Genomic DNA, 12,260 nt, shown 5'->3' on the forward strand with positions numbered 1-12,260 from the left:
CTGGAGGTAAAATCAAAAGGAAAATGTTTATTTATCTCAAGGTCTCAAAAGTATACTGATAAAATGCCTCCTATTTTAAAGCACATCAGGGGCTTGCTGACCAGATTTTCACTAATTTATTCAAGAACAAGAGAACCATTGGACACTTCTGAGTTTTACAAATTAGGAGGCCTATGATAAAATATAATTAAGAAAAGTCAAGGCCTCTAATTTTACGTTGTGATTCATAATGAATCACAATTCAAATTGGAATTTATAATGGAAATTTACATTTCAAAATGTTACATATACTTAATCTTTGTACAGGAACAAATTCCAACCACACAATAACAATTTTATCATGAATTGGGTGTCAACTAGTTAGTGCTTCGTCATACCCAATCTGGAAGCCAAAGACTGGTGTGTATATAGGTCAAATGCTAATTTCAAGAATTTTTGAATTTTCAAGTTTAGTTATAGTGAGAAATATTGAGAAACACTATACCTAAGTACAATGTATTGTGTGCATAATTAAATATATCCTTCTGCCTTCCTCCCTTACAGAGATATTCATTTGTTTTAAAGTTATTTGCCAAAAACAACTATAGATGTCATACTATCATCTGGTATAGAAAAATATTTAGTGTATGTTTATGAGAAGGCTGTGGGGGAGGGTAGGGAGAGAGAGAGAGAGGAAAGGTGAGAAAGAGAAAAACAGAGGGAGAAAGGGAAGGAGAGGAAGAGAGAGGAAAAGGAAGAGGGAGACAGAGAGAGAGAGAGAGAAGGAGGGAGGGAGAGCAGAGGGAGAGAGAAGGAGGGAGAGGGAGAGAGAGAAAGAAATAAATTTGGTTCCCTTCCCTCATTTGCAGCAAGTTAGTCTGTTCTGACTAAACAAATGTTATGACTATAGTTTTCTTTTCTAAACAAGGTATGTGAAAATTTACACTGATGATAATAACAAACCTAAAAAATTATCATCTGGCTTAAAAAAGCAAACCTTGACAAGAGAACAATAACTTGTTTATTATAACATTGGCAATTTGGACCTAATCACAAAGTTGTTCATTACTGTTGCTATTAATGGATGCTTTTTTGTTCCCAGAGAAGGTATTCAAGAGAAATGGGTGGAAACTACAAAAAAGGCCAAGAGAGTCCTGATTTTAGGCAAACCTCCTACTGTTTAGAGCTACCCATAAGGGAGAATTCTCGCACAAGTTGGAATAGACAAAATCTAAGTTTCTATGATATAACTTCAATGGAGCGATGAGAGTCACAGATGCCATTTGTTTCAAGCTCTGCAGACCAGTCCAATCCACGACAGGGGCATGATAAGCATCCAATTTGAGCCACAATCTACAACTTTATGACTCCAATTTCAGAAACCATTAAAAGTTTAGAAAGGTGGTAAGATCAAGATGTCAAATGAGATATGCATTTTCAGATACAGGCAATAAGGGAATTTGTTTTGTTTAACTAAGCATATTTGCTAAAAGGGAAAGGGAAAGGTCAGAGAGAGAGAGAAAATAAATGCTTACTAATTGGGAAAAATTAAGCCTTTAAAGGGAAGTGGGAAAATAATTAAATTAAAGATATTGGCATTACTAGCTTTAAAAGAACGTTTAGAAAAACAGCCCTTGTAATGACTTGAGGCCATCACTAAAATAAGACCATTCCCTATCCTTCTTCCTATTTCCTTTATGAACTCATTTTCTGGACCACCTTGAAAAACTTTCTGAGGCAGAGATACTGCTACAGTGGTACTAAATTAATTAATTATAATTAGTGTTACTTCATTGAATACCAGAAAATTCTAATAATAAGACAATGAAATATTAAAACGTTAGATATAGATATCTATGAACCCAGTGAAATCCCAGTACTCTCATATTATATACATCTTATCCACTTATCCATGAGTACACCATTAGATTTGAACTTGGAAAATGCTACTGGACATCTACTGTACCAACCTTCTTCTTTTATAAAAAATGTAGAGACATAGGGGTAGATGGAACTTTGGAAACTGTCCCTAGCTTTCTGGTTCATGATTTTATAGCAATGTTGTGCTTTCCTGCAGTTAAACAAGAATATTCATGTCTTAGAAAGAGATCTCTTTTCTCACTGACTCTTTCTTATTGGTTCTGACCAGTCTCCTTATTACTGGCACATCCCCAAAGCAGCAATGTTGTAGCCTAATGTGAACTTTTCTTGGCAAGAACTAATCAGATTTGAATCAAAAGCATAGCATCTTTTAAGGTCCTATTACTTAGTTACAATTACTAAGAACCTTCCATTTTGATTGGGTTGAAATCAACTTAATTAGAGAAGGTGGCAGGCCAGGAGATTAACACTATAAGGAAATAAATATTTGGTAGCTGTGTGGCTCTGAGCAGGTCATTTGTACTTTGTGCCTCAATTTCCTCAACTGTAAAAGCAGGGTGTTGGACTCAATAGTCTCTAAAGCCATTTCCAGTTCTCAATAGAGGAGAATTCTGGATCTTTGGAAAACAGGTTATTAAAGTTTGAGTATAGGCATTTTTATCCAAAAAATAACAAAGTAAGGCTTCATTAATTTTTTTAATTGTTCATTTAGTCATTTTGTTTGATCGTCTAGGCTTAAGAAAGTAATAGAGAAAAATGTTAATAATGCAGATTAAATTTACAAGTCACTACATTTTCTTTTCAGAGCCAGTTGTTAAACATTTACTGAGACATTGATGGCTCATGAAATTGATGTCAAAGTTGTTCCAAGAAATTGTCTTGCTTCAAAAAATGGCCCAAATTAAGACTTAGGCTAGCACTTCACTCATCTTACCTGTAAAATGAGAGGTGAAGATGGAGTCTCTCTAAAATCCATTCTAACTCCAAGTTCAGAAAATTACAAAATCTGAGTTAGAGATGTTTTAAAATCAAATTCATACCATATTCTCCCTAAATTCTACAAAGCTATGAATTAGAAGATAATTGATTCAGAGATGGAAGGGGAAATAACCTTCATACTGAGAAAGGAAGATTTCACAGAATCAGAATATCATATAAGGAAAATAACAAAGTTTAAGAATAACACGAATTTTATTTTCTCAAGAGGAATTTATTAGAGGAAATAAAATGAAAATTCAGGTCTTTTTCAATGGCATTTTCACAATCAAGTTCTTATATATGACTCAAAGACTAGGTTCTTTCTCTTTTGACTCATTACATGACCTAAAAATTTAATTTTGAGCTCTGTCACTGGTCCACTCAGTGACTTGCACTGGGTCACTGAACTGCTGAACCTCCATAAAATGGATGAGTTAATTACAAGGACAAAACTAGCTGTTGATTCATATTCTTAAGAGAGTTATATTAAGAATAGCTATTAACTTGGTCAACTTTTGTCCTTTCCTATATAGATTACTCATAGACCATACTTTATGTCAAACTTCCTTTTCTTGATCCTCTCTTCCAACAAAGACATTTGATTTCTAGTGATATTGTTAAAATGATGGAATTACTACCCAGGAAATGACATATCAAAAGAGAAGCAAATAGGCAAGAATATACTAAATCTCAGATTCTTAAATAAGAAGAAACTTGATGATGACCTGAATTCCTAGTAAGACATTTCTGCCAACTAAGTGATGAGAATTCTAGAACACTCCCTTCTTCTACGAGCAGAATTCACTAAAAACACTGTTGTCAATGATGTAAAGGCATAGGTACTTGGGTCAAGTCTGAACTGAGGAGGTATATCTGACTTATTGGATGATAGAGTCAGAATCCAAAAATATCTCAAAAGGCTAAAATTTTGGATCAAATGTAGTGAGATAAAAGTTAAAAGGAATAAATGTAAAGTCAAACTCTTGGGCTCAAGGAACAAACTTCACAAACATAAGAAGAATGAGAAGAGATCCAGAGATCTTAATGTGCTTGGAATAAGTTCTGAGTGTGATATGGAAATATCCAAAACTAAGGCAGTCTTAGGCTCTATTAAGAATAGGATAGTATCCAGAATTAAAAAGATGATAGTACCATGTACTATCCTAAAGCATAAAGGTTGACAACATTCCAATGTCCATGGCTTGCAAAAAGCACTTTATATCCATTATTTTGTTTAACTTAATATAAAAGAGAAACTTCTTCATCTGACATTAAAAGCCTTCTACAACCTGTCTGAAATCTAATGTTATTCCACATCTTCTCTTCCTTCATAGATAAGCTCGAGTAACATTTGCTACATGAACATTTCCCTGTTTGCCTCCTCTGACACCGTCCCAAGCTAAAAGTCTTCTCTTTTGTCTTTTTTTTTATGCCACTTCACCTGGCTTTCTGCTTTGCCAATCATATTTTATCTCATATCATTCTTGTGTGTTGGTCTTAGTACTTACTAAATTGTACGCTCTTGAGGGCATACAATTGCCGGTCCTTTATATGTACAATCCCCTGCATGCCTCACACAGGACTGAATACAACACTGATGATTTACTTGGAATAGGGAGCCTCTGAATAAGGAAATTCCTTCCACATTTGTAAAGATCAGCACCATTTGGGTAATTAAGAGTCTATGGGGCGTTGCCTGGAACATTGAAAAGTTCGGTGACTTGCTCAGGGTTATACAGCCAATATATTGCAGAGTGGGGACTGGGACACAGGTCTTCCTGGCTTCAGGGCAAGCTCTCTACCCAATACCTAGACAGTTAGGTGGTATAGTGGTGAGAGGGTTGGACCTGGAATTAGGAAGAACAAAGTTCAAATCTGACCTCAGATACCTTTGGCTTGTAACCCTGGGCAAGTCACTTAGCCTCTATTTACCTCATTTTTTTCATCTATAAAATGAGGATAATAGCACCTCCCTCACCCCAGGGTTGTTATGAGGATAAAATGAAATAATGTTTATAAAATGTTTTGCTATGGCATTATATAAATGCTAATGATTTATTACATGACACTGTTCCTTATTGAAAGGTGAAAAGTTTTTTCAATCAAAAATGAAGGAGCAGGAAATGGAGCTGGCGTGAAGGAATTTTTGAGAGCTTGGATAAATGAAAAATATTCCATCTTTTAGAGTATAGTAAATGATCAAAAGGGTCAAATACACCATGTAGGCTATTTGAACCATCCACAGATTGATGAAAGAAGGATTGCCAGGCTTCATTGGAAATTGACTGGCATGGAGTCATTCTCACAATGGGGCTGACAGAAAAAAAAAACACAATAGCTACATGATTTTTCCTAACATTACTTCAGGGGAAATGACCTAAAATATATCAGCATCCATTTAAACTATAAATCATATTGTAACACATTCTGTTGTTATTTTTAAAGGGAAAAGATATATCCTGTTCAACACATTCAAATGCCTGAATAGAACCCTGTTACTTTAACTGTAGAAGGCTTTTAGCATACTAGGATTATGAATGCAGAGGTGGAAAGATGGGTGAACTTAGAGGTCATTAATTTCAACCTCATTTTACAGATAAGGAAACTGAGACCCATAGAGATTAAGTGACTTGGCAAAAGTTATACTAACAGGAAATGCCAAAATCAGAATTCTAATCCAGGTCCTCTGAGCGCCAATAGCAAATCAGGAAAAACAGAGAGCACGTCTGAAAATTCCCAATACCTAAGCAAACAAAACTCCCCACCCCAAAAATTGTCTATAGCCTCGTTATTGACATTCAGAATGATGGCTAATCTACTCATTGTCAGCTGGGGACTGTCCTTCTCAGGGTAGAAAATTGTTTCTACTGCCCATAACGAACAAACTACATGCACTTAATTCCTCTGTGAACTTGGTTAAAGTTTACCTGAATGTATAGCACATAAAGGATCACAAATTAATGGTGATGTCCAGTGACCAAGGGAGGGCAGTGCATAGGAAAGCTGAAGACCTAAGCTTTGGATGGGCCAGTCATTTTTCTTATCTTTGCTTCATTTTTCTTAACAATAAAATGGAGCAAATGTACTAAGAAAAAAATGTGTTGAAGATGGAATAGGTAACAGACTCTGACCTTCTTGGTAACTGGCATTTGGCAGAAAAAGCATTCATGAGGGAGGCATTGCAGATCAAATATTTAGTGGTAGAACACAATGGGGCTTCTCTACGACAGTAATGTGAGGCATGGGGGAAACACTGCCTTATAGTTATGGAGTAAAATGGGCTGGAGAAGGAAATGGCAAGCCACTCCAGTATCTTTGCCAAGAAAATCCCAAATGAGATCACAGTCAGCCCCAACTAAAATGACTGAACTATCTATCTATCTATCTATCTATCTATCTATCTATCTATCCATCCATCCGTCCATCCATCTATCTATTTACCTGTTTATTTATCCATCTATCTGCCTATTCATCTAGCCATCTATCTATATATACATGTATATACATACATACACAAATATATGTATATACATTTTATTTATATGTACCCATACATATATATGTATATATATACATATATATATATATATAAAAATATAACAAAAAAATCAAGTGATTTCCAGGGGCAACAATAATTGGCATGGAATCAGGAAAGACTGGATATAGGAGTTGGCACTTGGGCCAAGCCTTAAAGGATATTGGGGATTCCAAAAGACAGGTGTGAAAAAGAAAAATATGCCAGGCTCTTTAGGGGTGGGAACAGTATCTGTCTGCTGTGCAAAGGAAGACATGAGATGTCTCTGAGGAAGTTCCAGTAAGCCAGTTTGGCTAGAATGAAAGGTGAAGGGGGTGGGGGGGAAATGTACAGTATAATTAAGCTTAAAAGCTGCACTAAGGCTGTTGGGGGCACCTTGTATAATTGGTCTGGAAGCATAGGCTGAAATCTAATTGTGAAGGGAGTTTGTATTTTATTCTACAGGCAATAGATAGCCATTGAAGTTTTTTGAGCATGAGAGTGACACCATCATGCCTATGCTTAAGGAATATCAAGTTGGCAGATGCTTGGATGGTGGGTAAGAAAGAGGAGACAAGGAAACCAAACAAGGCACCATCGTGATAGTTGAGGCTTAGCCCAAAGGGCTGTGGAGGAGTGGAGAAAAAAGGAAGACGAAGGCCTTGAGGAAAGATCAATGACTCTGTGGAGGCTGATGAACTCACCAAGAAAGGGCGTAGAAAGAGAAGAGAAGAGAAGGGGTCCCAGGATGGAGGCCAGGGCAGAGCCACAGGACAGGGAATGGGAAAAGGAGAAGAACCACTCAGATGGGCAGGAGGACAACCATAACAGAACAGAGTTAAGGGAAAGAAGCTACGAAGGAGAAAGTAGATAGAGGTGGGTCTCAAATACAACAGAGAACAAGAAATTGGACTGAGAAAATAAAGAGTTAATGGTTTACATGAGCCCTGCTAATAGACAGACTAGTGTAAAAGACCTCCGATCTAACAGGACTCACATTCTCCTTGGATCCAGACAAGAGTGATACTTCAATTCATACGGCAATCAGTTGGTACAGTGGGTAGAGTGCAGAACTTGGAGTCAGAAAGAACTGAGTTTGAATCCTGCCTCAATCATTTACTAGCTCTATGACTCAAGGCAAGTCAATTGACTGAGGATAATAATAGCATCTACCACTGAAGTTTATTAAAAGGATAAGAATATGTTTACAAAGTACTTTGCAAATGTTAAAGAGACTTCTTTATAAATGGTTCCCTATGATTATTCATATGCTGAAAATGTAATATATTTATTTTCAAAGTACCCCCATCCCCAACAATAAAGAGAAACCAGCAGAAGTAAAAGAAGATCTCTCAGGATATCATTTTAAATGAAGGTTGGGAATGGGTGATCTGGAAGTTTTTAGGGTCTGGGACTAGCTGCTGAATGAGGAAACTCCCTCTCCCAATGCAACTTGTAGTCTCAAAGAGCTGCCTAGAGCACAGAGACATCATCAGGTAACTTGCTAAGAGTCATCCAGCTAGTATGTGTCAGAAGTCAGGGGACTACAATTTTTGCTGGCTCTGAGACCAGCTCTCTACCCAATATCTCATACTGCTCTCGATTTCTTTTTAAAAATTTTCACTCAATTACATGTAAAGACAATTTTTAACCTCTCCTACTTCTTTTATGAAGTTAAGATTACCTTCTCCCCAAACAATTATAGATATAGGGATAAAAATACCCATACATAAAACAAATACATTTCACATGCCTAACAAAGGAAAATCTGAAGGAGACAGTAAAAAGCAGAAGAGATACCTTCTTCTTTCTACCATGGGTCTACCCAATACTGTGCTGTCTCAAAGTCCAGGGTCAGAGAGAGCCTGCAGGAGACCCACCTTGGTTATCAGTATACAACTGTCTGCCGTTGGGCCTCCAGGACCAAGTCCTCACCTGGCTGTCTCTTTCCATTCCATCTCCTGCCCATCCACTGCCAGGAGCTCATCCAATTCAGTGAAGAGCTGGGGGGGTGCCGGGCTGTCATCGTCCTCCCCCAGGATGAAGCGGATACGCTCGGCTGCAGGGGAGACTGCAGAAGTAAAAATACTACGGTTAAAGACAGGTGGGATAACCTGGAAAACCAAGGAGCTATGACTACGAGATCTTCTTTCCCCAAAACTATTTAGCTTCCCTTTGGTATCTTCCTTGGACATGGTTCCCCCTTCTCTTTACTCCCTAAGTCCTCTCTCACTTGATTCCCCTCTCTTTTCCCACTTTAAGTTTGAAATGATTCAAACTCTTCTCTTTCCCTGAACTCTTCCTTTATCTACAGCGCTCCAGAAAGACGAGTCTCAGCTTCAACATGGTCTGCACCAAGTGAAAAAGGACCTTTAGTCCTCAGATCAGTTAGAGGCAGCCTCCCCCTTCTCCCCTCCCTCCTTTCCCACCTCATGAATTTTTCTTAATTGTCTGATAGAAAACTCAGCTGAGCCAATCACTTCTTCATTCAGCAGTGGGAGGGGACAAAGCAACATCCTAATGATTAGTTCCCCACCACCACCACTTCTGTCTGCTGCCTGGAACCAGCACTCTAACTGGCTCCTAGCCACCCCAAACTGGCCAACTTCAAGGGTGATGAAGGAATATTTAACAAACTCCAGCCTCTTCTTTACATGGAGCTAGTGCCCCCAAAATGTTTAGTCAAGCCTCAGTGCACTTGGAAAACAAGCCCAAGTAAAAGATTGTACACCTGAGTCAAAGAAAACTCATTTCCCAACATGCTCAAACACATAATTGGATGCCCTACCAGCTCCTTTTGACCCCTTCTTCTGAAAATCATGTAATGAAAAATTAACTGGAATTTTCCTCAGGTCCTAGGATTTAGGGGTTGTTCAAGGGTGCTGAGAAATGTCTCTGCAGTAGGATACGCCCAGAAATTCCGAATGTCCATAGAGGCCATGGACTCTACCAGAATAACACATGGTATGCTAAGTGGTGGGTGCTAGGCTGCCCATCTGTGTCTACATACTGGGGTCTCTTTAAGGTCATATGTGGGGCAGCTAGGTGGCACAGTGGCTAGAGCATAGAGCCTAGGGTCAGGAAGATCTGAATTCAAAACCGACCTCCAGCACTTCCTAGCTGTGTGAACTGGGCACGTCATTTAATACCTGTTTCACTCTTTTTCCTCATCTGTCAAATGAGCTGGAGATGGAAACAGCAAACCACTCCAGTCTCTTTGCTGAGAAAATTCCAAAGGAAAATTCCAAAACAATTCCAAAGACTCAGATACAATTAAAACAAGTGAACAACATCAAGGGCACATCTATGAACACAGACCAGAAAGGTTCCTATAATCTGCAAACTATGCCAGTGGAAAAACCATTGCTTGAAACGTGAATAGTCTCTCCATCATGACTTGGACCAACTTGGGATATCCATCATCGCCAACATTCTCAAACAGAAATGGAGGCCACTGAATTTTATAAAAGGATCCCTCTGGGATGCATATCAATTTAGATTTAAAGGGTAATGTTATCTATATTTTATAATATTTTTATTAATTTTGTTAAATATATTTGTTAAATAAGACAAATATATTGTTAAACATAAAAACATACGTACATATTATATATCTAATATAAACATTTTAATTGAGTTTGAACTTCAATAGGAAGTGTTGTGGGTGCAGGAGGCCTTGGGTTGTATGTTTGGAACCTCTAGACCAGGGGTCGGCAACATATGGCTCTCGAGCCATATCTGGCTCCACCTCCCAACTAGCCAGTCCAGGCAGAGCCCCAGGATGTACCCCCAGGGGGCTCTTCAGCCCCCACCCACCCCACCCCCGCCCCATATTCCAGCGAGCCTTCCACCTCCATCCTCCTCCTTCTGCAGGCGTTTATGGCTCTCAAGGCCAAAAAGGTTGGCGACTGTTGCTCTAGACCATGTGTCTGGGCTAGAATAGAGAAGACTATTTGGGAAATTGTAGAATGTTGCCATTGAATCAAATTGCCTGCTGTGTAGCACCAAGTTTTCCTGCCTCTGAGGTCAGCTCTCAGGCACTATTGCTATTTCTCATTGACTAAGACTACAAATTGTGAAGCACCTAAATCTTATAAAAATAAAAATTATAAATAACCCAAGGACAGTGGGAAGATTCATGGTCATTAAATTCTGAATATAGGACATTCGAAAATAGTGTACACACAAGAAATATTATCATATATATACATGTATGGCTCAAAAAGCAGGTAAACTCATTCATGAGATGTTGAAGTGTCATCATTTTCATTATTTCATAGATTTAGAACTGAAAGAGATCTCTTTCTTTTTTTTAATAGATGAAGAAACTGAAGCCCAGAGAGTTAAGAGACTTGGTCAGGGTCCAGGATTTGAAACCCAGGGCTATGGCTTCAAGTCTGTGGTTTTGTTTTCTTACCCCAGTATACCCTAGTAGCTCCAAGATAATAAAGAAAAAGAAGAGAGAGGTGCTGCCAAGATCAAATGGAAAGAGTTCCTTGCAGGCTGCATGGTGGCTCTTAGAAAACCACAAATTCACATTATCCAAATTATATTGTATTTGTTATTTCATTAAATATTTCCCAAATACATTTTAACCTGGTTCTGGCCATACTCGAGAGTTTTGCCAGAAAGTTTAACCCCTCTGCTATAGAGGATATATGGGATAACAGGGTGAAAAATGATGTTGGATAAGAAGTCAGGGTAGAGGAGTTTCCAATATGTGTCAGTGATAGGAATGTTCATAGAGAATTCAAAGAATCTAAAACTAGATAAAATATCCTAATAGTGGATATTAGGATATTAGGATGTGGTAGTATAAAGTGAATTGGTTTGGGAGACAATAATAATAATAATAATAATAATAATAATAATAATAATAATAATAATAGCTAACATTTATATAGTACCCACTATGTGCCAGGCACTGAGCTAGGTACTTTATAATTATCTCATTTATCTTCACAAATATCCTGGAAGGCAGGTGCTGTCATTATTATCATTTTACAATGAGGAAACTCGGGCAAACAGGGGTTAAGTGACTTGTGCAAAGTCACACATCTAGTCAGTGTCTGAGGTTGGATTTTAATGGGTTTAAATACCATTTCTATACCATATTCACTGATCAATAACACAAATCTCAGGGGCCCCAGGTAATTCTCTAGGATGATAAAAATACTTTCTCAGTGAAATTATAATCCAATCCATAAGAAAAAAGAAAAGAAAAAGAAAGCCCTAACTCTATATAATAAAATATTTGAGGTAGCATGCCATGGTTAGAACACTGGACTTGGACTCAGAAAGACCTGAAGATCTCCAAGGTCCCCAGTAATCTCTGACCCTATGATATTAATGTTTCATTATCTCTCTAGTGCAAAGGAGCCAGCAAAATTACCCAGTGCAGTTAAAACAGATGTAAATATAATTGGGGAATGTTCAATGAAATAAATAAAAATAGAATAGAATATAAATAGTGTTAGTTTGTGTTTTCCTAAGTCAATATGTGTCCAGGAGAGTGTGTTTCTATTTTAATTTAACAACATTTTCCTAGAAAAAAAGCTTTTTTCTAATATTTCTAAGACTTATGTAGAAATGTTGTCAAGGATTCTCCTTTCCAGGTAGCATTTAGGAGGCAAAAAAACAAAGCATGAAATTAGTCCAAGGCAAGCAAAATCCCAAATCCTGATAATAGAACCTTCTTAAAAGTGGACTACTTGGTCTATTTAATTTTTTAATTTATTTATTTTTAAACCCTTAACTTCTGTGTATTGGCTCCTTGGTGGAAGAGTGGTAAGGGTGGGCAATGGGGGTCAAGTGACTTGCCCAGGGTCACACAGCTGGGAAGTGTCTGAGGCCAGATTTGAACCTAGGACCTCCTGTCTCTAGACCTGACTCTCAATCCACTGAGCTA

General features: G+C 37.8%; 1 protein-coding gene across 1 annotated transcript in view; it reads right to left on the bottom strand.

The window, feature by feature from the left end:
* SLC4A4 (solute carrier family 4 member 4) overlaps positions 1 to 12,260 on the bottom strand; it is a 378,919-nt gene that overhangs the window by 228,218 nt on the left and 138,441 nt on the right. The window contains exon 4 of the mRNA XM_044681601.1: positions 8,288 to 8,423. Coding sequence (XP_044537536.1) covers positions 8,288 to 8,423 — 136 coding nt within the window. The remainder of the gene's footprint in view (positions 1 to 8,287; positions 8,424 to 12,260) is intronic.

Source organism: Gracilinanus agilis, chromosome 6 (genome assembly GCF_016433145.1).
Source record: "Gracilinanus agilis isolate LMUSP501 chromosome 6, AgileGrace, whole genome shotgun sequence".
NCBI lineage: Eukaryota > Metazoa > Chordata > Mammalia > Didelphimorphia > Didelphidae > Gracilinanus > Gracilinanus agilis.